Genomic DNA, 26,545 nt, shown 5'->3' on the forward strand with positions numbered 1-26,545 from the left:
AGTGACAGGAAACAGAGAGAGTGGTGAATGGTTGTTTCTGGGACTGGAGGAAGGTATACAGTGGTGTTCCCCAGGGGTCGGTACTGGGACCACTGCTTTTCCAGATATATATTAATGACCTGGATGTGGGTGTACAGGGCACAATTTCAACATTTGCAGATGTCACAAAACTTGGAAGGATAGTGACCAGTGAGGAGGATAGTGATAGACTTCAGGAAGGAATAGACAGGCTGGTGGAATGGGGGAACATGTGGCAGATGAAATTTAACGCAGGAAAGTGCAAAGTGATACATTTTGGTGGGAAGAACGAGGAGAGGCGATATAAACTGAAGGGGGGGCAGGAACTGAGAGACCGGGGGGTATATGGGCACAAATCGTTGAAGGTGGCAGGGCTGGTTGAGAAAACGGTTAAGGAAGCACACGGGATCCTGGGCTTCATAAATAGAGGCACAGAGTACAACAGCAAGGAAGTTATGATGAACCTGTATAAAACACTGGTTCGGCCTCAACTGGAGTACTGTGTCCAATTCTGGGCCCCACACTTTAAGAAGGATGTGAAGGCCTTAGAGAGGGTGCAGAGGGAGATTTACGAGAATGGTTCCAGGGATGAGGGACTTCAGTAACGGGGATAGACTGGAGAAGCTGGGGTTGTTCTCCTTGGAGCAGAGAAGGTGGAGAGGAGATTTGATCGAGGGGTTCAAAATCATGAGGGGCCTGGACAGAGTCGATCGAGAGAAACTGTTCCCATTGGTGGAAGGGTCAGGAACCAGAGGACACAGATTTAAGGCGATTGGCAGAAGAACCAAAGGCAACACGAGAAAAAACCTTTTACGCAGCGAGTGGTTAGGATCTGGAATGCGCTGCCTGAGAGGGTGGTGGAGGCAGACTCAACCGTGGCTTTCAAAAGGGAGTTGGTTAAGTGCCTGAAGGAAACAGATTGGCAGGGCTACGGGGAAAGGGCGGGGGAGTGGGACTGGCTGAGGGGCTCCTGCAGAGAGCCGGCACGGGCTCGACGGGCCGAATGGCCTCCTTCTGTGCTGTAACCGTTCTGAGATTGGTCACAGTAGAATATTGATACACAGTGAAGGTGAACTTTAACTGTGTACAGAGAGGGACTTTCTGTATATTTCGAGGCCACTCAGATGCTGCTGAGGAAATATATTCTGACTACATCATAGGAAAATGTCATAGATAAGACTGCATGGTGTATCTATTCGCAAATCCTTTGAAAACAGAATATTCATGTAAACACTTGCTATTGTTTACATCCAACCTATTTCCCCCGGACAAGACTTCCTGATGGTATCAGGCCCTAAACCCTGAGAGGAAACAGCTTTACAAACTGCTTCCTTTCATTACCCGAGAGTTACACTTTCTCACTAATACATATTTCCTTACAGAAGCACTTTATGTCTCAGAATTCAAGCCAAGCTTTCTCCTCACCACACTTCAAAGTCATCCTATTCATATCGGAAAGCCTGTTGTTGTAAGACACAAAGAGGTTCGAGTGTTAACCCTTCGCTCCCCAAGATGTCCAACGGTTATTTGACTGGGAGATGTATCATTCCCCAAACCTGATGCCAAAAGGAAGCATTTTCCAACAGCGGGCGGTTATTGACCATTTGCTTCAGCATTGGCTCTGGGGTCTACTGCCTCTCGCAGGAGGTTACATGGCTCGGGGGGGGAATGGGTGAAATGTGTCTGACCAGAATGGTCGGCTGTCACGGTGTGTGGGGCAGGCTTGATAGGCCAGCTGGTCTTTCCCTGCTCGTCACTTTCATATCTTCATAAGTCACAGCGTCCCCTATGGGAAAACCCAGAACTCACACCCAGTCACGCTCACCCATCACCCCCTGTGCTCGTTGCCCCGTGTCCTAACTCGCACCGAGTCCCGCTCACCCATCACCCCCTGTGCTCGCTGTCCTATGCCCTAATTCGCACCAAGTCCCACTCACTCATCACCCTCTGTGCTCGCTGCCCCGTGTCCTAACTCGCACCGAGTCCCGCTCACCCATCACCCCCTGTGCTCGCTGCCCCGTGTTCTAACTCGCACCGAGTCCCGCTCACCCATCACCCCCTGTGCTCGCTGCCCCGTGTTCTAACTCGCACCGAGTCCCGCTCACCCATTACCCCCTGTGCTCGCTGCTCCGTGTTCTAACTCGCACCGAGTCCCGCTCACCCATCACCCCCTGTGCTCGCTGCCCCGTGTTCTAACTCGCACCGAGTCCCGCTCACCCATCACCCCCTGTGCTCGCTGCCCCGTGTTCTAACTCGCACCGAGTCCCGCTCACCCATCACCCCCTGTGCTCGCTGCCCCGTGTTCTAACTCGCACCGAGTCCCGCTCACCCATCACCCCCTGTGCTCGCTGCCCCGTGTTCTAACTCGCACCGAGTCCCGCTGACCCATTGCCCCCTGTGCTCGCTGCCCCGTGTTCTAACTCGCACCGAGTCCCGCTCACCCATCACCCCCTGTGCTCGCTGCCCCGTGTCCTAACTCGCACCAAGTCCCACTCACCCATCACCCCCTGTGCTCACTGCCCCGTGTTCTAACTCGCACCAAGTCCCGCTCACCCATCACCCCCTGTGCTCACTGCCCCGTGTTCTAACTCGCACCCAGTCCCACTCACCCATCACCCCCTGTGCTCACTGCCCCGTGTCCTAACTCGCACCCAGTCCCACTCACCCATCACCCCCTGTGCTCACTGCCCCGTGTCCTAACTCACACCCAGTCCCGGTCACCCATCACCCCCTGTGCTCACTGACCTACATTGGCTCCCGGTTAAGCAACACCTCAATTTCAGAATTCTCATCCTTGTTTTCAAATCCCTCCATGGCCCTCGCCCCTCCCTATCTCTGTAATCTCCTCCAGCCGCACAACCCCACAAGATATCTGTACTCTTCTAATTCTGCCCTCTTGACCATCCCTGATTATAATCGCTCCACCATCGGTGGCCGTGCCTTCTGTTTCCTGGGCCCCAAGCTCTGGAACTCCCTCCCTAAACCTCTCCGCCTCTCTACCTCTCTTTCCTTCTTCAAGACGCTCCTTAAAACTGACCTCTTTGACCAAGCTTTTGGTCGCCTGCCATAATTTCTCCTTATGTGGCTCGGTGTCAAATTCTTTGTCTCAAAACACTCCTGTGAAGCGCCTTGGGACGTTTTACTCCATTAAAGGCGCTATATAAATGCAAGTTATTGTTGTCTGTCCACGGTGCTCAGTCACACACCCAATGGGGCCCACGGGGCGATCATCTATCCAGCTCCTCACAGTCACAGGCCGAGTGAAGAGACCAGGATTCAGCAAGCAATGCTATTTAACCAACAACAACGTCAGCAAAGTGCCAACCCACTCATAGCAACATAGGAGCAGGAGGAGGCCATTCGGCCCCTTGAGACCGCACCACCCATTCAATCAGATCATGGCTGATCTTTATCGTTACACCATTTACCCGCCTCAGTTCAGTAACTTGTCATACCCAACAAAAATCGACCAACTTCAGTCTTGAAAGCTGCAATTGGCCCCCAGCTTCAGCTTTCCGGGGGAGAGAGTTCCAGATTCCCACTGCCCTTTGTGTGAAGAAGTGGTTCCCGACATCACCCCTGAATGGCCGGGCTCTGATTTTAAGGTTCTGCCCCTTGTTCTGGACTCCCCCCACCAGGGGGAATAGTTCTCTCGATCTACCCCAACAACACCTTTAAACATCTTAAATTGCCCCTTAATCGTCTACACTCGAGGGAACACAAGGCCAGTTTGTGCAACTTGTCCCCATAATTTTGGTCCATTTTCATTCAGTAATTTTTAGCAAACTGACTCGGGCAAGCTGCAGATGTTGGTGCAGGGAGATAGGGAAAGTCTTCTCCCACACCCATCACAGAATAGAATCATAGATACAGAATATACCCAGCTTGATGAGCACAGAATGACTATTTTAATGAAGAGAGACCCACAATTATTATTTTTTTTAATTGTTCAAGCAAAACAGACGATCGAAAGCAGAACTCGATTTCAGTCGAGGGTTTCGATGCAGAGTATTCTCTGCAGATTCTCTAGGATAACATTTATCTATTAAACACAGAGATCCACACACACCCATTCATCACCCACAGTGGATGTGCCTCGCAGGAATGCTACTTGCGAGTTGAGTTACTGCAATAACACAAATCCAGTGGGATTCAATTCCACGGTCACAATAAACATGCCACGGGATACATAAACTGCCTTTAATGAAATTAATTCACAACGTTAACCAGGACCCTGACGGAATTCCTCCGAATTACTGTCCTTCGCAGACTCAATAGTTGGACAAATTTGCTGGAGTTCTTCGAGGCTGTAACGAAGATGGTGGATAAAGGGGAACCAGTAGATGTGGTGTATTTGGACTTCCAGAAGGCATTCGATAAGGTGCCACATAAAAGGTTACTGCACAAGATAAAAGTTCACGGGGTTGGGGGTAATATATTAGCATGGATAGAGGATTGGTTAACTAACAGAGAACAGAGAGTCGGGATAAATGGGTCATTTTCTGGATGGCAAACAGTAACGAATGGGATGCCGCAGGGATCAGTGCTGGGACCTCAATTATTTACAATCTATATTAATGACTTGGATGAAAGGACCGAGTGTAATGTAGCCAAGTTTGCTGATGATACAAAGATGGGTGGGAAAGCAAGTTGTGAGGAGGACACAAAAAATCTGCAAAGGGATACAGACAGGCTCAGTGAGTGGGCAAACATTTGGCAGATGGAGTATAATGTGGGAAAATGTGAGGTTATCCACTTTGACAGGAAAAATAGAAAGCAAATTATAATTTAAATGGAGAAAAATTGCAAAGTGCTTCAGTACAGAGGGACCTGGGGGTCCTTGTGCATGAAACACAAAAAGTTAGTATGCAGGTACAGCAAGTAATCAGGAAGGCCAATGGAATGTTGGCCTTTATTGCAAGGGGGATGGAGTATAAAAGCAGAGAAGTCCTGCTACAACTGTACAGGGTATTGGTGAGGCCACACCTGGAGTACTGCGTACAGTTTTGGTCTCAGTATTTAAGGAAGGATATACTTGCATTGGAGGCTTTTCAGAGAAGGTTCACTAGGTTGATTCTGGAGATGAGGGGATTGACTTATGAAGATAGGGTGAGTAGGTTGGGCCTGTACACATTGGAGTTCAGAAGAATGAGAGATGATCTTATCGAAGCATATAAGATAATGAGGGGGTTTGACAAGGTGGATGCAGAGAGGATATTTCCACTCATAGGGGAAACTAAAACTAGAGAACATAGTCTCAGAATAAGGGGCCGCCCATTTAAACATGAGATGAGGAGGAATTTCTTCTCTCAGAGGGTTGTAAATCTGTGGAATTCTCTGCCCCAGAGAGCTGTGGAGGCTGGGTCATTGAATATATTTAAGGTGGAGATAGGCAGATTTTTGAGCCATAAGGGAGTGAAGGGTTATGGGGAGCGGGCGGGGAAGTGGAGCTGAGTCCATGATCAGATCAGCCATGGTCTTATTAAATGGCGGAGCAGGCTCGAGGGGCCGTATGGCCGACTCCTGCTTCTATTTCTTATGTTCTTGTGATAGGCCGAGTGGACTCTTTCTGTGCTACACTATTCCAGGGTGCCAAGATTATTGGGCGTACAAGTTGCTAAAAGGAGCGGCACAGATTAGCAAAGCCATGAAATAAAAAGGAAACAAAGCACTAGGGTTCATTTCTCGAGGGATAGAATTGAAAGACAGAGAGCTTACGTTAAACAGAAGCAAAATACTGCAGGTGCTGGAAATCGGAAATAAAGAGAGAGAAAATGCTGGAAATACTCAGCGGGTCAGGCAGCATCTGCGGAGGGAGAAACAGGGTTAACGTTTCCAGTCTGTGCCCTTTCGTCAGAACTGGAAGATGAAAGGTCATCGACCCGAAACATTGCTGCCTGACCTGCTGAGTGTTTCCAGCATTTTCTGAGGTTTTGTTAAACTTGTATCGAACCTCAGACAGACTCGGAGCAAGGAGCACAGTTCTGGTCTCCATGTTATAAAAATTGCACAGAGGCACTGCAGAAGATGCAAGGAAGATTCACGGGGCTGATACCAGAGCTGAGAGGCTATAACTATCGGGAGAGATCGATCAGGCTGGGGGTCTTTTCTCTCGAGAAGGCTGAGGGGAGAACTGATCGAGGGGTTCAAGGTTATGAAGGGGTTCGAGAGGGTAGATGTAGAGAAGATGTTTCCACTTGTGGGGGAGACCAGAACTCGGGGCCATCAATATCAGACAGTCACTGATAAACCCAATGGGGAATTCAGGAGAAACTTCTTTACCCAGAGAGCGGTGAGAATGTGGAACTCGCTGCCACAGGGAGGGGTTGAGGTGAATAGTATCGATGCATTTAAGGGGAAGCTGGATAAACACATGGGGGAGAAAGGAATAGAAGGATATGGTGATGGGGTGAGATGGAGAGGGGTGGGAGGGGGCTGGTGTGGAGCATAAACCCCGGCACGGAGCGTGGGACATAAACCCCGGCACGGAGCGGTGGGACATAAACCCCGGCACGGAGCGGGGGGACCCAATGGCCTGTTTCTGTGCTGTACATTCGATGTAATTCAGATTTCTTTCCGTATCCATACAGAACATGTGATGGGCTGTAGGAACACGTGCACTTTGACCTCGGTGTGTCAGAGTTCGGGCGGCAAGCAGAGAAGGCTCGCGGACCACAGTGGGCCCTGCCTGCACACACATGGACCTTCCAACAGGTTGCACTGGGGAGCGTCCAGGGGCAAGGAATGTTTTATTTCTCTTCCCTACTTTGGACTGTTGAGACAGATCGTAACAGCTGAACCCCACTCTCCCAGGCTGCAATGTGTGCCCTTGTGTGTATGCTCACAGGTTTGTGGAGCTGTTGAGTTGGGAGGGGCTCAGTCAGTCACATGATTTTCACAAGACTCAATAAAACCCCAGCCAATTGGGTTCGGGGGAATCCACAATGGGGCAGGTGGTTGTGAGCCCGGTGGATGAACCGGTAATGTTTAGTGTGATTGTTAAACCTTTGCTAATAAACCAACTAGTTCTTAATCGCGATGTGTTGCTGTGAATTCTTCAGCAAAGAACCCATGAAGCAAATACATTACTGCAGCCAACAGCAGCTCATCTGAGAGAGAGGGAGGAATGGCAGTGTTTCTGGTTAGTGAAAACAACCGTTGGTGTAATTACGGAGCGAGTGATTGCCGATAACCATGGCAACTCCTCAAACTACAATCATAGGGGGAGAGATTCGGGTGGTTTGCACCTCCAGTTGGTGCCCCCGGGGTGGACACAAACCACTTTTCGCTCGGGCGCGGCACTTACAACACCCGCTGTATTCCGCGGGAGCTCAGCGCCACGGTAACCGGCAGCGCCCCGCCCCACCCCGCCGGCGATGGCGATGGTATCACCATGCGCGGCGACCCGTTTTCGCCCCTGAAGCTGCTGCCAGGGTACCACGCTCCCCGGCAATCCAGCGATGGCCCCATTTCCCGCCTGCAGCAAGTACCTGCTCGCGGTTCCTGCCTCCTCCAAACGGGGCGCTACGCTAGTTACCCCCATAGAAACATAGCATCACACAGCACAGGAGGATCCCATTGGGCCCATCGAGCCTGTGCCGGCTCTGAGAGAGAGCGATCCAATCAGTCCCACTCCCCCTGCTCTTTCCCCACAGCCCGGAACATTCCTCCCCTTTAACTATTTATCCAATTCCCTTTTGAAAGTTACTATTGAATCTGCTCCCACCGCCCTTTCAGGCAGCGCGTTCCCGATAACAACAACTCGCTACAAGTGCTTCCATAATATCTCCTCTGGTTCATTTCTTCTCTCAGAGGGTTGTAAATCTGTGGAATTCTCTGCCCCAGAGAGCTGTGGAGGCTGGGACACTGAATATATTTAAGGTGGAGATAGACAGATATTTGAGTGATAAGGAAGTGAAGGGTTATGGGGAGTGGGCAGGGAAGTGGAGCTGAGTCCATGATCAGATCGGCCATGATCTTATTGAATGGCGGAGCAGGCTCGAGGGGCCGAATGGCCGACTCCTGCTCCTATTTCGTATGTTTGCCAATCACCTTAAATCTGTGTCCTCTGGTTCCCGGCCCTTCCACCAATGGGAACAGTGTCTCTCTATCTACTCTGTCCAGGCCCCTCATGATTTTGAACACCTCGATCAAATCTCTTCTCAACCTTCTCTGCTCCAAGGAGAACAACCCCAGCTTCTCCAGTCTATCCCCGTCACTGAAGTCCCTCATCCCTGGAACCATTCTCGTAAATCTCCCTCTGCACCCTCTCTAAGGCCTTCACATCCTTCCTAAAGTGCGGGGCCCAGAATTGGACACAATACTCCAGCTGGGGCCGGACCAGTGTTTTATACAGGTTTAGTATAACTGCCTTACTTTTGTACTCTATACCTCTGTTTATAAAGCCCAGGATCACATGCTTTTTAATAGCCTTTGCAACCTGCCCTGTCACCTTGTGATCTGTGCCCATGTACCCCCCGGTCTCTCTGTTCATGCACCCCCTTTAGGATTGTACCCTTTAGATTATATTGCCTTTCCTCATTATACCAAAGTGCGTCACTTCGCACTTCTCTGTCCAGTGGGGGGCAGGGCACGGGGGCGGTGTAGTCACAGTAGAATCCCGGCCCCCTGGTCAATATCTGCAAGTTTATCACATTTCATCTGTTTTTAAATAATCAAAAAGCCTCAAATTTAAAATTCTCATCCTTGTTTTCCCTATCTCTGTAATCCCCTCCAGCCCCACAACCCCCCCGAGATCTCTGCGCTCCTCTAATTCTGCCCGCCTGACCATCCCTGATTATAATCGCTCCACCATCGGTGGCCGTGCCTTCTGTTGCCTGGGCCCCAAGCTCTGGAACTCCCTCCCTAAACCTCTCCACCTCTCCCTCCTCCTTCAAGACGCTCCTTAAAACCGACCTCTTTGACCCAGTGTCTGGTCACCTGTCCTAATATCCCCGTGTGTGACTCGGTGTCAAAGTTTATTTGATAATCATTCTTGAAGCACCTTTAGATATTTTACTGTTATGTTTCCACGTTAAAGGTTAGTTCAAAGTTTGCCTTTGCATTTGAAGCGTGGTGGTGATGTGATCGTACGGATATTCAGCCTCCGAGACTGGATGTCTACCCCAGCTTGTGTTATTTGACCAAGACCATTCTGATGCAATCCTGCTGTGAGATACAGGAAATATAGCACAGTTCTAGACTGGAGAAGGTGGTGCTGTGTTCAAAATCAGAAAAGGTTTTGATCGAGTAAATAGAGAAACGGTTTCCAGGGGCAGGAGGGTGGGTAACCAGGGGGACACAGATTGACGATAATCGGTGATGGAACCAGAGGGGGAGATGGGGAGAATGTTTTTACGCAGCGAGTTGTTGTGATCGGGAACGCGCTGCCTGAAAGGGCGGTGGGAGCAGATTCAATAGTGACTTTCAAACGGGAATTGGATAAATACTGGAAGGGGAGAAAATTAGCAGGGATCTGGGGAAAGAGCGGGGGGAGTGGGACTGATTGGATCGCTCTGTCACAGAGCCGGCACAGGCTCGATGGGCCGAATGGCCTCCCTCTGCGCTGTCTCAGTCGATGATAACAGAAGCCGAATACACACAAATCTCCGCGCTCTCAGGGCCTCGATATCCCGGAAGGGGATCTCAGGGGGAGGTTTGAGGCTTTTAAATGCAGAGCAATCGGAGGAGGAATTAATGCTGAGATCTTCAAAGCGAATCCTTCAGCCAAGAGTTCCTGCTCATTGCAAAGCTCACAGTGTGTTGCAGTCTGCACCTGGTGAGATATGCTTTTATAGTCTGTTTTCATTAAAGTCTCTCGGTATCACAGGATGTGTTTCAAAGAGCACGCACCAGGCAGCAAGTATAACTAGCTGATTCCAAGTGAAGGCTTCAACAGCAGGGCAGCCTGCCCCGAGCTATTTACATCGAGTGCACAGCCCAGAAACCGCCCAATCGCCCCCCGCTCCGTGCCGGAGTTTATGTCCCACCGCTCCGTGCCGGGGTTGATGCTCCACACCAGCCCCCTCCCACCCCTCTCCATCTCACCCCATCACCATATCCTTCTATTCCTCTCTCCCTCATGTGTTTATCCAGCTTCCCCTTAAATACATCGATACTATTCACCTCAACCCCTCCCTGTGGCAGCGAGTTCCACATTCTCACCGCTCTCTGGGTAAAGAAGTTTCTCCTGAATTCCCCATTGGATTTATCAGTGACTGTCTGATATTGATGGCCCCTAGTTCTGGTCTCCCCCACAAGTGGAAATGTTTTTGCAGCCATCGTGTTGTTATGTTGAGGCTAAACTGTAACATGGCGTCAGCCCCTGGCCCAGTGACAGCTCTCTCGCCTCGGAGTCAGAGCGTCGTGGGGTCAACTCACACTCCAGGGGTTTGAGCATAAAATCTAGGCCGACACGTCCAGTGCAGTACTGAGGGAGCGCCGCACTGTCGGAGGGGCAGTACTGAGGGAGCGCCGCACTGTCGGAGGGGCAGAACCGAGGGAGCGCCGCACTGTCGGAGGGGCAGTACTGAGGGAGCGCCGCACTGTCGGAGGGGCAGTACTGAGGGAGTGCAGCACTGTCGGAGGTGCAGTACTGAGGGAGCGCCGCACTGTCAGAGGGGCAGTACTGAGGGAGCGCTGCACTGTCAGAGGGGCAGTACTGAGAGAGCGCTGCACTGTTGGAGGGGCAGTACTGAGGGAGCGCCGCACTGTCAGAGGGGCAGTACTGAGGGAGTGCCGCACTGTCGGAGGTGCAGTACTGAGGGAGCGCTGCACTGTCAGAGGGGCAGTACTGAGGGAGCGCTGCACTGTCGGAGGGGCAGTACTGAGGGAGTGCCGCACTGTCAGAGGGGCAGTACTGAGGGAACGCCGCACTGTCAGAGGGGCAGTACTGAGGGAGTGCCGCACTGTCAGAGGGGCAGTACTGAGGGAGTGCTGCACTGTCGGAGGGGCAGTACTGAGGGAGTGCCGCACTGTCAGAGGGGCAGTACTGAGGGAGTGCCGCACTGTCGGAGGGGCAGTACTGAGGGAGCTCCGCACTGTCAGAGGGGCAGTACTGAGGGAGTGCTGCACTGTCGGAGGGGCAGTACTGAGGCAGTGCTGCACTGTCGGAGGGGCAGTACTGAGGGAGTGCCGCACTGTCAGAGGGGCAGTACTGAGGGAGTGCTGCACTGTCAAAGGGGCAGTACTGAAGGAGTGCTGCACTGTCGGAGGGGCAGTACTGAGGGAGTGCCGCACTGTCGGAGGGGCAGTACTGAGGGAGTGCCGCACTGTCGGAGGGGCAGTACTGAGGGAGTGCCGCACTGTCGGAGGGGCAGTACTGAGGGAGTGCCGCACTGTCAGAGGGGCAGTACTGAGGGAGTGCCGCACTGTCGGAGGGGCAGTACTGAGGGAGCACCGCACTGTCGGAGGGGCAGTACTGAGGGAGTGCCGCACTGTCGGAGGGGCAGTACTGAGGGAGTGCCGCACTGTCAGAGGGGCAGTACTGAGGGAGTGCCGCACTGTCGGAGGGGCAGTACTGAGGGAGTGCCGCACTGTCAGAGGGGCAGTACTGAGGGAGTGCTGCACTGTCAGAGGGGCAGTACTGAGGGAGTGCTGCACTGTCGGAGGGGCAGTACTGAGGGAGTGCCGCACTGTCAGAGGGGCAGTACTGAGGGAGTGCTGCACTGTCAGAGGGGCAGTACTGAGGGAGTGCTGCACTGTCGGAGGGGCAGTACTGAGGGAGTGCCACACTGTCGGAGGGGCAGTACTGAGGGAGCGCTGCACTGTCGGAGGGGCAGTACTGAGGGAGCGCCGCACTGTCAGAGGGGCAGTACTGAGGGAGTGCTGCACTGTCGGAGGGGCAGTACTGAAGGAGTGCTGCACTGTCGGAGGGGCAGTACTGAGGGAGTGCTGCACTGTCAGAGGGGCTGTCTTTTGCATGAAACATTAGATTGAGGCTCCGTCTGCAGAAACGAGGCAGGAGAGAGGTTCTATGAATATTGCTTAATCTTCGGTAAGATTCCTTTGAGGGTCAGAAGCAGAGTTTACTCACCCCCGCCCCCCCTGTATTTGTTTGGGACTCCGTACCCACCCCCTCCGCAACACTTCCCTTGTGTAAGGGGCCACTCCTGCCCCCAATTCCCAGGCGCCTGGCAGGAGACTGATTTCAAATATTAAAATGAGGTCCGGCCGTTGACATCAGCCACGCCTCGCTTCAACAACAACTTGCATTTATGTAGGGCCTTTAACATCCCAAGGCTTCGGAACATCGAGGTGGGCCACCCAATTTGGGCCCCCTGCACTCTCCCCTCGATTCACCCCCACCCCCACCACTGACTAAACTCTCTTCCAATTGCTTGGGGCATGTTTCAGTGCGACACACAAAGGTCCAGTGGTCGTGAAAGGCGCTATATAAACGCAAGTCTTTCTTTATTTAACACTGAACCCATGAATCTCACATTGTTGAGATCTGGGTTTTTTCTGTGTGTGTCGGCACTGACGGATTTACCAAGCAGGCCGGTTTACTTAGTGAGAACATGATGTATTCTACAAACTGAGAATGGTTAATCGCCCCAGGGGCATCATTCTGATAAAGGTTAGCATTTAGCATTCTGTCATGTGTTGGTCTTGGCTGCAGGCACTGAGCATGTGTGGGGTGGGTTCCAACGTTCCCCAGACAATTCCTGTGTCAGAGTTAAATCAGTCAGTGCTTTGCATGGTCACAGAGCAAATCTGGATTCTACAATTGTGGAGAATGAAAAATACTTGCATTTCTATAGCGCCTTTCACAACCTCTGGATGTCCCAAAGCATTTACAGCCAATGAAGTACTTTTGGAGTGTAGTCACTGTTGTAATGTGGGAAACGCAGCAGCCAATTTGCGCACAGCAAGCTCCCACAAATAGCAGTGTGATAATGACCAAATAATCTCTTCCAGTGATGTTGGTCAAAGGATAAATATTGCTCAGGATAACGGAGAAAACTCCCCTGCTCTTCTCCGCAATAGTGCCATGGGATCTTTTACGTACACCTGAGAGAGCAGATGTGATTTAACATCTCATCTGAAAGACGGCACCTCTGACAGTGCAACGCTCCCTCAGTACTGCCCCTCCGACAGTGCAGCACTCCCTCAGTACTGCCCCTCTGACAGTGCAGCACTCCCTCAGTACTGCCCCTCCGACAGTGCAGCGTTCCCTCAGTACTGTCCCTCCGCCAGTACTGCACTCCCTCAGTACTGCCCCTCCGACAGTGCAGCGTTCCCTCAGTACTGCCCCTCCGACAGTGCGGCACTCCCTCAGTACTGCCCCTCCGACAGTGCAGCGTTCCCTCAGTACTGCCCCTCCGACAGTGCGGCACTCCCTCAGTACTGCCCCTCCAACAGTGCAGCACTCCCTCAGTACTGCCCCTCTGACAGTGCGGCGCTCCCTCAGTACTGCCCCTCCGACAGTGCAGCGCTCCCTCAGTACTGCCCCTCCGACAGTGCGGCACTCCCTCAGTACTGCCCCTCTGACAGTGCGGCGCTCCCTCAGTACTGCCCCTCCGACAGTGCAGCGCTCCCTCAGTACTGCCCCTCCGACAGTGTGGCACTCCCTCAGTACTGCCCCTCCGACAGTGCGGCACTCCCTCAGTACTGCCCCTCCGACAGTGCGGCACTCCCTCAGTACTGCACTGGGAGTGTCAGCCTAGACTTCGATCTCATGTGGCTGGAGTGGGACTTGAACCCACGACCTTGTGACTCAGGGGGCGAGAGTGCTGCCCACTGAGCCCCGGCTGTGTTATCAGAGAAACCGGCCCATCACTGTGCGGATTCCAGCCGCAGATGCTGATACAAAGCCGGACTCTCAACACCGAGGCCCCAGTCACAGCAGCAGCCTCTCGCCATCCCTTCAAAGACCCGCTGATTGTCTGCACTGTGCCGGAGCTCGGTCATAACCCGCTATCGGACAGGGCCCCCAAACCCTCGACTTGCAACAGGCCCGATGTCAGCTTTAGGCAGGTCTCCTGGATTCGCCCTGAACCAACATGGCGTGCGGCGCACCGGATTGAGCCCCACGCACCAAGCTGACCCCTCCCGCGCCCGCTTACCCCTCCGCCACCCCCCCCCCCGATAATGGAGAGGGAAAGGTGGGGGCTGCACAGTTCCATTGCTAGGCCCACGTCTCCGACGCTCCGCGAGGCCCATGTGAAAGACTCGGAGTATATCAACAAACATTGTGCTGAGGGAACGGGCGTGCCTGCCACATGGTGTGTGTCCAAACAGATGTTCCCATCTTCCTTGCCGACCCTTTTATAAAGCAACCAAAACCTGGCAGCTTTCCCGCTGGAAACGGCCGTCGCTCACCCAGCCAGATGTCTGCTGAAGCTTCACACAAAATCTATAAATGAATGTCATTTGGAGCAAGGGCTGAGACGCGGGCCGGAGACACCCACACACCTTGCCGGTGCAAGGCACGGCTGCCCAGGGGTCACCGGCAAAGCTGGAGGTCAGCTCGTTCAGTCAGGCAGCGAGCGGCCAGAACATCAAATGTTGTACAGTGTGGGGCGACCACGGCTCAAACACAGACTGAAGCGAACTCAACCCTGACTCATATTCCTCAGCTCCTTACCGGCTGGGATAAGGATCCAGGGTCTCACCTTTACCGGACAAAACATTCAGCCACAGATTGTCACTGTGTGCAATGAAGGACAGACAGAAAGAAAAGTCTTGCATTTCTATAGCGCCTTTCACAACACTAGGACATCTTCAGATAGTGGTCACGGGATCTTTTACATCCACCTGAGAGCAAACGGGGCCTCGGTTTAACATCTCATCCAAAAGACAGCACCTCCGACAGTGCGGCGCTCCCTCAGTACTGCCCCTCCGACAGTGCGGCACTCCCTCAGTACTGCCCCTCCGACAGTGCGGCGCTCCCTCAGCGCTGCCCCTCCGACAGTGCGGCACTTCCTCAGCACTGCCCCTCCGACAGTGCGGCACTCCCTCAGCACTGCCCCTCTGACAGTGCGGCACTCCCTCAGTACTGCCCCTCCGACAGTGCGGCACTCCCTCAGTACTGCCCCTCCGACAGTGCGGCACTCCCTCAGCACTGCCCCTCCGACAGTGCGGCACTCCCTCAGCACTGCCCCTCCGACAGTGCGGCACTCCCTCAGTACTGCCCCTCCGACAGTGCGGCTCTCCCTCAGTGCGGCGCTCCTTCAGTACCGCCCCTCCGACAGTGCGGCACTCCCTCAGCACTGCCCCTCCGATAGTGCAGCACTCTCTCAGTACTGCCCCTCCAACAGTGCGGCGCTCCCTCAGTACTGCCCCTCCGACAGTGCGGCGCTCCCTCAGTACCGCCCCTCCGACAGTGCGGCACTCCCTCAGGACTGCCCCTCAGACAGTGCGGCGCTCCCTCAGTGCGGCGCTCCCTCAGTACCGCCCCTCCGACAGTGCGGCACACCCTCAGCACTGCCCCTCCGACAGTGCAGCACTCTCTCAGTACTGCCCCTCAGGCAGTGCGGCGCTCCCTCAGTACTGCCCCTCCGACAGTGCGGCGCTCCCTCAGTACCGCCCCTCCGACAGTGCGGCACTCCCTCAGCACTGCCCCTCCGACAGTGCGGCTCTCCCTCAGTGCGGCTCTCCCTCAGTACTGCCCCTCCGACAGTGCGGCGCTCCCTCAGTACCGCCCCTCCGACAGTGCGGCACTCCCTCAGCACTGCCCCTCCGACAGTGCGGCTCTCCCTCAGTGCGGCTCTCCCTCAGTACTGCCCCTCCGATAGTGCGGCGCTCCCTCAGTACCGCCCCTCCGACAGTGAGGCGCTCCCTCAGTACCGCCCCTCCGACAGTGCGGCACTCCCTCAGTACTGCCCCTCCGACAGTGCGGCTCTCCCTCAGTGCGGCGCTCCCTCAGTACCGCCCCTCCGACAGAGCGGCACTCCCTCAGCACTGCCCCTCCGACAGTGCAGCACTCTCTCAGTACTGCCCCTCCAACAGTGCGGCGCTCCCTCAGTACTGCCCCTCCGACAGTGCGGCGCTCCCTCAGTACCGCCCCTCCGACAGTGCGGCACTCCCTCAGCACTGCCCCTCTGACAGTGCGGCGCTCCCTCAGTACTGCCCCTCCGACAGTGCGGCACTCCCTCAGTACTGCCCCTCCGACAGTGCAGCACTCTCTCAGTACTGCCCCTCCGACGGTGCGGCGCTTCCTCAGTACTGCCCCTCCGACAGTGCGGCACTCCCTCAGCACTGCCCCTCTGACAGTGCAGTATTCACTCAGTACTGCCCCTCCGACAGTGCAGCACTCCCACAGTACCGTCTCTCCGACAGTGCGGCACTCCCTCAGCACTGCCCCTCCGACAGTGCGGCGCTACCTCAGTACTGCCCCTCCGACAGTGTGGCACTCCCTCAGTACTGCCCCTCCGACAGTGCGGCGCTCCCTCAGTACTGCCCCTCCGACAGTGCGGCACTCCCTCAGCACTGCCCCTCTGACAGTGCAGTATTCACTCAGTACTGCCCCTCCGACAGTGCAGCACTCCCTCAGTACTGCCCCTCCGACAATGCGGCTCTCCCTCAGTGCGGCTCTCCCTCAGTACTGCCCCTCCGACAGTGCGGCACTCCCTCAGCACTGCACTGGGAGTGTCGGCCTAGATTTTGTGCTCAAGTCCCTGGAGTGGGGCTTGAACCCACGACCTGCTGACTCAGCGGCGAGGGTGCTGCTCACTAAAGTGTGCCATTGTCTGGCTCTATATCGGCGACGGTGGACAACAGCTCCAAGCCCACTGAGGTCTCAGCAACAACTGCAGACACCAGTGGCAGTCCGGGATCGTTAGCTGCCGGCTGCATCATCGGACATTACAGATCCACAGTTAGGTCTTCAATTAAGGGAACACTTTGTAGTACAGACATCAACATAAGAATTAGGAGCAGGAGTAGGCCATACAGCCCCTCGAGCCTGCTCCGCCATTCAATAAGATCATGGCTGATCCGATCATGGTCACAGCTCTACTTCCCTGCCCGCTCCCCATAACCCTTTATTCCCTTATCGCTCAAGAATCTGACTATCTCCACCTTAAATATATTCAATGACCCAGCCTCCACAGCTCTCTGGGGCAGAGAATTCCACAGATTTACAACCCTCGGAGAGAAGAAATTCCTCCTCATCTCCATTTTAAATGGGCGGGCCATTATTCTGAGACTATGCCCCCTAGTTTTAGTTCCCCTATGAGGGGAAATATCCTCCCTGCATCTACCTTGTCGAGCCCCCTCATTATCTTATATGTTTCGATAAGATCACCTCTCATTCTTCTGAACTCCAATGAGTAGAGACCCAACCTACTCAACCTATTTTCATAATTCAACCCCCTCATCTCCGGAATCAACCGAGTGAACCTTCTCTGAACTGCCTCCAATGCAAGTATATCCTTCCTTAAATACAGAGACCAAAACTGTACGCAGTACTCCAGGTGTGGCCTCACCAATACCCTGTACAGTTGTAGCAGGACTTCTCTGCTTTTATATTCCATCCCCCTTGCAATAAAGGCCAACATTCCATTTGCCTTCCTGATTACTTGTTTGAGCCTCCTCCGCCATTCAGTGAGACCACGGCTGATCACTGACCTCAATTCCACTTCCCCGCCCGATCCCCATATCCCTCGATTCCCCGAGAGTCCAAAAATCTACCGATCTCAGCCTTGAATATATTCAGAGACTCAGCCTCCACAGCCCTCTGGGGCAGAGAATTCCAAAGATTCACCACCCTCTGAGTGAAGAAATTCCTCCTCATCTCAGTCCTAAATGGCCGACCCCTTATCCTGAGACTGTGACCCCTGGTTCTAGACTCTCCAGCCCGGGGGAAACATCCTCCCCGCATCTACCCTGTCAATCCCCCTCAGAATCTTGTGTTTCAGTAAGTCCAGGTTCGCAGTTTACTGGAAGAAATGGACGATGAGACCCTGACACACTCAGCCCCCTCACACCCCCCACCCACACACACACCCGGACCCCCGTCACACACCCTCCCCCCCCCCCCCTCCCTCACACACCCGGCCCCCCGTCACACACCTACCTCCCTACCTGTAGGGACCGGTCCACTGCTGGTTGTTCCTGAAGTGTATGTGTTGGGCGGGGAGGGGGTAATTTTGTTATCAGAGGGCTTCAGTTACCGTTAATGCCATGGGGCCAAATTTATCCCTCAATCAACACAACAAAAACAGATTATCTGGTTATCACCACATTGCTGTTTGTGGGAGCTTGCTGTGCGCAAATTGGCTGCCGCGTTTCCCACATTACAACAGTGACTGCACTCCAAAGGTACTTCGTTGCCTGTAAAGCGCTGTGAGATGTCCGGTGGCCGTGAAAGGCGCTATAGAAATGTAAGTCTTTCTTTCTTTTACCCTGCACACACGCGGATGATACATTGCTGATCCATGACCTTTACTGAGGCTGCAACAAATTCAGTCAGATTTTTTCCCACGCATGTTCCCACACATCCAATGTTGAGCTGCTGGTGGTGCAGTCCCGTATCACACCACTCTTTCCACACATCGCGGGTTGTTTTTTATTGCAGATAAATGGAGAAGTTCCCTCAACGTATCTGAGTATGTCCAAATGCCCTGTTAAACATTGGCCTCCTGATAATTATTAAACATATATTTCACTTGTTCGGCGAGCTCCAATAATCCCAATTGCACAAAGCTCAAAGATTGTGGCATGAAAGTCACTCATTAGCCAGCGCGGTGTCCATTAAAACACTTCAAAAGGCACGATGTTTGGCAACTGGTCACAAATCAAAGCGACGCGATACAATCGTTTATTGCACAGTGCATTCAGATCTGCTGCAGACCCTGGGAGGACAAAAGCTGTAAGTTGTCAGGAGCTGGTTAGCGAGGAGAGTTTATCACTTGAGTAATTGAGATTCTCGGAGATTCCCGTGGTGCCAACAATGAACAGCTCAGCAAAATCCTCAGATACTGAGCAGCTTTTACAGTCTAATAATCAAATGCAGCTGCAGGATTCTGATTATCTGTCCCAGATAAAGTTCAGCGTTGGTGCTGTGTAATGAGATAGGAATAATAAACGATCTCCAAGTAAAAGATGCTCTCGGAATGAGTGATCACAGTATGGTTGAATTTGTAATACAGATTGAGGATGAGGAAGTAGTGTCTCAAACGAGCGTACTATGCTTAAACAAAGGGGACTACAGTGGGATGAGGGCAGAGTTGGCTAAAGTAGACTGGGAACACAGACTAAACGGTGGCACAATTGAGGAACAGTGGAGGACTTTTAAGGAGCTCTTTCATAGTGCTCAACAAAAATATATTCCAGTGAAAAAGAAGGGCGATAAGAGAAGGGATAACCAGCCGTGGATAACCAAGGAAATAAAGGAGAGTATCAAATTAAAAACCATGCGTATAAGGTGGCCAAGATTAGTGGGAAACTAGAAGATTGGGAAATTTTTTAAACGACAGCAAAGAATGACTAAAAAAGCAATAAAGAAAGGAAAGATAGATTACGAAAGTAAACTTGCATAAAACATAAAAACAGATAGTAAAAGCTTTTACCGATATATAAAATGGAAAAGAGTGACTAAAGTAAATATTGGTCCCTTCGAAGATGAGAAGGGAGGTTTAATAATGGGAAATGTGGAAATGGCTCAGACCTTAAACAATTATTTTGCTTCGGTCTTCACAGTGGAAGACACAAAAACCATGCCAGAAATTGCTGGTCACAGGAATGTGGGAAGGGAGGACCTTGAGACAATTACTATCACTAGGGGGGTAGTGCTGGACAGGCTAATGGGACTCAAGGTAGACAAGTCCCCTGGTCCTGATGAAAAGCATCCCAGGGTATTAAAAGAGATGGCGGAAGTTATAGCAGATGCATTCATTATAATCTACCAAAATTCTCTGGACTCTGGGGAGGTACCAGCGAATTGGAAAGCAGCTAATGTAACGCCTCTAATTAAAAAAGGGGGCAGACAAAAGGCAGGTAACTATAGGCCGGTTAGTTTAACATCTGTAGTGGGGAAAATACTTGAAGCTATCATTAAGGAAGAAATAGCGGGACATCTAGATAGGAATAGTGCAATCTAGCAGACGCAACATGAATTAATGAAGGGGAAATCATGTTTAACTAATTTACTGGAATTTTTTGAGGATATAACGAGCATGGTGGATAGAGGTGTACCGATGGATGTGGTGTATTTAGATTTCCAAAAGGCATTTGATAAGGTGCCACACAAAAGGTTACTGCAGAAGATAAAGGTACGTGGAGTCAGAGGAAATGTATTAGCATGGATCGAGAATTGGCTGGCTAACAGAAAGCAGAGAGTCGGGATAAATGGGTCCTTTTCGGGTTGGAAATCGGTGGTTAGTAGTGTGCCACAGGGATCGGTGCTGGGACCACAACTGTTTACAATATACGTAGATGACCTGGAAGAGGGGACAGAGTGTAGTGTAACAAAATTTGCAGATGACACAAAGATTAGTGGGAAAGCGGGTTGTGTAGAGGACACAGAGAGGCTGCAAAGAAATTTAGATAGGTTAAGCGAATGGGCTAAGGTTTGGCAGATGGAATACAATGTCGGAAAGTGTGAGGTCATCCACCTTGGGAAAAAAAACAAAAAAAGGGAATACTATTTGAATGGGGAGAAATTACAACATGCTGAGGTGCAGAGGGACCTGGGGGTCCTTGTGCATGAATCCCAAAAAGTTAGTTTGCAGGTGCAGCAGGTAATCAGGAAGGCGAATGGAATGTTGGCCTTCATTGAGAGAGGGATGGAGTACAAAAGCAAGGAGGTCCTGCTGCAACTGTACAGGGTATTGGTGAGGCCGCACCTGGAGTACTGCGTGCAGTTTTGGTCACCTTACTTAAGGAAGGATATACTGGCTTTGGAGGGGGTACAGAGACGATTCACTAGGCTGATTCCGGAGATGAGGGGGTTACCTTATGATGATAGATTGAGTAGACTGGATCTTTACTCCGTTGGAGTTCAGAAGGATGAGGGGTGATCTTATAGAAACATTTAAAATAATGAAAGGGATAGACAAGATAGAGGCAGTGAGGTTGTTTCCACTGGTCGGGGAGACTAGAACTAGGGGGCACAGCCTCAAAATACGGGGGAGCCAATTTAAAACCGCGTTGAGAAGGAATTTCTTCTCCCAGAGGGTTGTGAATCTGTGGAATTCTCTGCCCAAGGAAGCAGTTGAGGCTAGCTCATTGAATGTATTCAAATCACAGATAGATAGATTTTTTACCAATAAAGGAATTAAGGGTTATGGGGAGCGGGCGGGTAAGTGGAGCTGAGTCCATGGCCAGATCAGCCATGATCTTGTTGAATGGCGGAGCAGGCTCGAGGGGCTAGATGGCCTACTCCTGTTCCTAATTCTTATGTTCTTATGTATGTATTTATTTATTGTCCATCGGTCTACAGAGTGCTGTGCACAGGGCGAGTCTGTTTAAAGTTACATAGCATCGTACAAGAGAAAATAAAGACTTGCATTTCTTTCGCGCCTTTCATGGCCACCGCAAGCACTTCTCAGCCAATGAAGTACTTTTGGAGGGCAGTCACTGTTGTAACCTATAGCACAGGAGGATCCCATTCGGCCCATCGAGCCTGTGCCGGCTCTGTGACAGAGCGATCCAATCAGTCCCACTCCCCCCGCTCTTTCCCCATAGCCCTGAACATTTTTTCCTTTTCAATTATTTATCCGATCCCCTTTTGAAAGTTACTGTTAAATCTGCTCCGAGCATCCTTTCAGGCAGCACGTTCCAGATCACAACTCTCCTGTTTTGCCAATTACCTTAAATCTGTGTCCCTGGTTACCGACACTCCTGCCCCTGGAAACCGTTTCTCTCTATCAAAGCTCTTCATGATTTTGAACACCTCTATTAAATCTCCTCTCAACCATCTCTGCCCCAAGGAGAACAACCCCAGCCTCTCCAGTCTCTCCATGTAACTGGAGTCCCTCATCCCTGGAACCATTCTGGTCAATCCCCTCTGCCCCCTCTCCAAGGTCTTTACATCCTTCCTAAAGTGTGGTGGCCAGAATTGGACACAATACTCCAGAACATAAGAAAATAAGAAATAGGAGCAGGAGTCGGCCATTTGGCCCCTCAAGCCTGCTCCCCCATTCAATCATCATCAAAGGCAGTCCCTCGGAATCGAGGAAGACTTGCTTCCACTCTTAGCATGAGTTCTCAGGTGACTGAACAGTCCAATATGGGAATTACAGTCTCTGTCACAGGGGGGACAGACAGTGGTTGAAGGAAAGGGAGGGTGGGACAGGTTTGCCGCACGCTCCTTCCGCTGCCTGCGCTTGCTTTCTGCATGCTCTCGGCGACGAGACTCGAGGTGCTCATCGCCCTCCCGGATGCACTTCCTTCACTTAGGGCGGTCTTTGGCCAGGGACTCCCAGGTGTCAGTGGGGATGTTGCACTTTATCAGGGAGGCTTTGAAGGTGTCCTTGTAACGTTTCCGCTGCCCACCTGGGGCTCGTTTGCCGTGTGGGAGTTCAGAGTAGAGCGCTTGCTTTGAGAGTCTCGTGTCTGGCATGTGAACAATGTGTCCCACCCACCAGAGCTGGTCAAATGTGGTCAATGCTTCAATGCTGGGGATGTTGGCCTGGTCGAGGACGTTAATGTTGGTGCATCTGTCCGCCCTATATTTGTAGGATCTTGCAGAGACATCGCTGGTGGTATTTCTCCAGCGACTTGGGACCAAAGCAGTGTTTTATAAAGGTTTAGAATAACTTCCTGGCTTCTGTACTCTATCCGCAAAGCCCAGGAGCCTTTATGCTTCTTTAACATTGGCAAGGGATTTTCATGGAGCTGTTTCTGCTCCACCAACGTATCTGGAGTGTTTCCGTCGCACTTCCGATCAGTATACACCATTGGAACTGGAGCTTCTCCAAGGAAAGTACGGGCCATGAACCTGGTGCAGCTCATTGGTGCATTTTGAGGTGACAGGAATCCAATCGACTATCATTTTTGTTTATCTATTTATTTTTGGAGGGCAGAGAAAATAGTTGCTTTCTCTAGACTCATAACAGCAGCAAAAATTGATATCGCCCCTTTAATATACTAAACCGTCCCCAAGTGCTTCACAGGAGCGATTATCAAACAGAATTTGACACCGAGCCACATGGAGATATTAGCGCAGGTGACCAAAAGCTTGGTCAAAGAGATGGGTTTTAAGGAGCATCTTAAAAGAAGGAGAGAGAGTTAGAGAGGTTTAGGGAGGGAGTTCCAGAGCTTGGGGCCTAGGCAACAGAAGGCACGGCCACCAATGGTTGAGCGATTATAGTCAGGGATGCTCAAGGGGCAGAATTAGAGGAGCGCAGACATCTCGGGGCTGGAGGAGATTACAGAGATAGGGAGGGGTGAGGCCATGGAGGGATTTGAAAACAAAATTGAGAATTTTGAAATCGAGGCATTGTTTAACCAGGAGCCAATGTAGGTCAACGAGCACAGGGGGTGATGGGAGAGCGGGACTCGGTGCGAGTTAGGACGCGGGGCAGCGAGCACACGGGGCGATGGGTGAGTGGGACTGGGTGCCAGTTAGGACACGGGGCAGTGAGCACAGGGGGTGATGGGTGAGCGGGACTCGGTGCCAGTTAGGACACGGGGCAGTGAGCACAGGGGGTGATGGGTGAGCAGGACTGGGTGCGAGTTAGGACACGGGGCAGTGAGCACAGGGGGTGATGGGTCAGCCAGACTGGGTGCGAGTTAGGACACGGGTCAGTGAGCACAGGGGGTGATGGGTGAGCGGGACTCGGTGCGAGTTAGGACACGGGGCAGTGAGCACAGGAGGCGATGGGTGAGCGGGACTGGGTGAGAGTTAGGACACGGGGCAGCGAGCACTGTGGGTGATGGGTGAGCGGGACTTGGTGCGAGTTAGGACACGGGGCAGTGAGCACAGGGGGTGATGGGTGAGCGGGACTCGGTGCGAGTTAGGACACAGGGCAGTGAGCACAGGGGGTGATGGTTCAGCCAGACTGGGTGCGAGTTAGGACACGGGTCAGTGAGCACAGGGGGTGATGGGTGAGCGGGACTCGGTGCGAGTTAGGACACGGGGCAGTGAGCACAGGAGGCGATGGGTGAGCGGGACTGGGTGCGAGTTAGGACACGGGGACAGTGAGCACAAGGGGTGATGGGTGAGCGGGACTCGGTGCGAGTTAGGACACGGGGACAGTGAGCACAAGGGGTGATGGGTGAGCGGGACTCGGTGCGAGTTAGGACACTGGGTGGCAGCCGAGTTGTGGATGAGCTCAAGTTTATGTAGGTTGTAAGATGGGAGGCCGGGTATAAGAGCTTTGGAATAGTCAAGTCTAGAGGTAACAAAGGCACGGATGAGGGTTTCAGCCAATCACTGGGCAAGTTTTGCGCTTGGATGTAGGATTAATCTCCAAACTGGACAATGGGAACCATGGGAATCCAGCGAGTGGAGTGTTTTACTGTGTTTCTGTATGTTAAATAAACAGAGTATACTTATAAAAAGATAAATTAGACAGAGGAAAAAAAAGCTAAAATAATTAAAATAGCAAAGAGCAGGACTAGTTACGGTAGCATGGGGAGGAGAAACCAAGTTCGCACCTTTTTTTTAAACAATTGGAAATTGTGATCTAGATTTTGGGGAGGACAGCGATGATTTTAATAAACCCGATATCTGAACTGTCACCACGAAACTGCTCACGGTGAAAACTGGCTGGCCCAGGGACATGGAAATTTATCCGAAATAGCCAACAGTGCAAGAGATCGAATAACCTTGCATTTATATAGCCACTTTCACATCCTCTGTGCATCCTAAAGCACTTTACAGCCAATGGGTGCTTTTGGAGTGTAGTCACTGTTGTAATGTGGGAAACGCAGCAGCCAATTTACGCACAGCAAGCTCCCACACACAGCAATGTGATAATGACCAGATAATCTGTTTTCTTTTTAAGTGATACTGGGTGAGGGAGAAATATTGGCCAGGACATCGGGAGAACTCTCCTCAGTACTGCCCCTCCGACAGTGCGGCGCTCCCTCAGTACTGGCCCTCCGACAGTGCGGCGCTCCCTCAGTACTGCCCCTCCGACAGTGCGGCGCTCCCTCAGGAGTGCCCCTCCGACAGTGCAGCGCTCCCTCAGTACTGCCCCTCCGACAGTGCAGCGCTCCCTCAGTACTGCCCCTCTGACAGTGCGGCGCTCCCTCAGTACTGCCCCTCCGACAGTGCGGCGCTCCCTCAGTACTGCCCCTCCGACAGTGCGGCGCTCCCTCAGTACTGCCCCTCCGACAGTGCGGCGCTCCCTCAGTACTGCCCCTCCGACAGTGCGGCGCTCCCTCAGTACTGCCCCTCCGACAGTGCGGCGCTCCCTCAGTACTGCCCCTCCGACAGTGCGGCGCTCCCTCAGTACTGCCCCTCCGACAGTGCGGCGCTCCCTCGGTACTGCCCCTCCGACAGTGCGGCGCTCCCTCAGTACTGCCCCTCCGACAGTGTGGCACTCCCTCAGTACTGCCCCTGGGAGTGTCGGCCTGGATTTTGTGCTCAATTTGAACCCATGACCTTGTGACTCAGGAATCACGAGAGCTTCCCAGAGCCACGGGTGACACCTTGAGGTTTAAATTGCCGGATTCACTCACCCCAAGGTGCTGTATGTGATAGAGGACGGCGGTAAACAAGGAGCCAGGGTAGCCCTCCATCCTCATTGGCGAACTGGGTTAGTGTTGACATCCCTGCCCCTGCTGGTCACTAGCGACACTAAACCCTCTCCTTAAACCTTCCTCTCACCAGCCTTTAGTGCTCAGACTTGGGGTTTGCCCCTGGACCTGGGACAACATCGCATTGTGAAATGGAACTGCCCTTATCTGCCTGGCACCATTTTAGACCCTCGTAAATTGGTCCTGTGATTGTATAAACGGGTTTCCAACATACAAGTTTCCCGTTAATGCATCGTTTGAGTTCCCCACCCACCATCCCTGGTGTGTAAAACAAAATTATCCTCAGGGTTTTTCCGATTTTATAGCTCACGATGTCTCCGTGGGCCATTTATCAAGGTCCTTGGCTGCACACTCTGTAAAACCCACCCTGCTGGGTGAGTAACTGGCAGAAGAGAGGGACCCTAGCAGAGACCCTCAGACCCGGAACAAGCCTCCATCGAAGGGTTATCTGCCCGCGTTACGCCTCACCGAGATGCCACGCTCCGTGAACTTGAGGCGATTCACTTACTTGGTATTGAAGGGTTCAATTTGCTTGTAGTACTGGTGCATGGTATGATACAGCAAGCCAACAATGATGATTTGCACTGGAGAGGGGGTAGGAAAAAATAAAATCCAACAGTTAATGGTTAAGTGAAGTTTTCTCACCCCCGGGGGCACGGTTTCTCTTCTGCCTGCATGAACACCTATTAATTAGCCTTCATTCCTCTATTGGGAATGGCGAGATGCTGGCAATATGGCTCTCAGACAGCTGACCTGGTGGTGCTAATTGTGCGTTGTGTGAAGATATCACTCAGTTGTAACTTCCTACGCCAAATTGTCAAATTCCAACCAGAAATAGCCTCAGTTAAAAATAACCTTGCTCAACAAAAAATCT

General features: G+C 52.3%; 1 protein-coding gene across 1 annotated transcript in view; it reads right to left on the bottom strand.

The window, feature by feature from the left end:
• adgrd1 (adhesion G protein-coupled receptor D1) overlaps positions 1-26,545 on the bottom strand; it is a 344,020-nt gene that overhangs the window by 258,368 nt on the left and 59,107 nt on the right. The window contains 1 exon segment of the mRNA XM_070886412.1: positions 26,180-26,255. Coding sequence (XP_070742513.1) covers positions 26,180-26,255 — 76 coding nt within the window.

This window comes from Pristiophorus japonicus, chromosome 8 (genome assembly GCF_044704955.1).
Source record: "Pristiophorus japonicus isolate sPriJap1 chromosome 8, sPriJap1.hap1, whole genome shotgun sequence".
NCBI classification, from domain to species: domain Eukaryota; kingdom Metazoa; phylum Chordata; class Chondrichthyes; family Pristiophoridae; genus Pristiophorus; species Pristiophorus japonicus.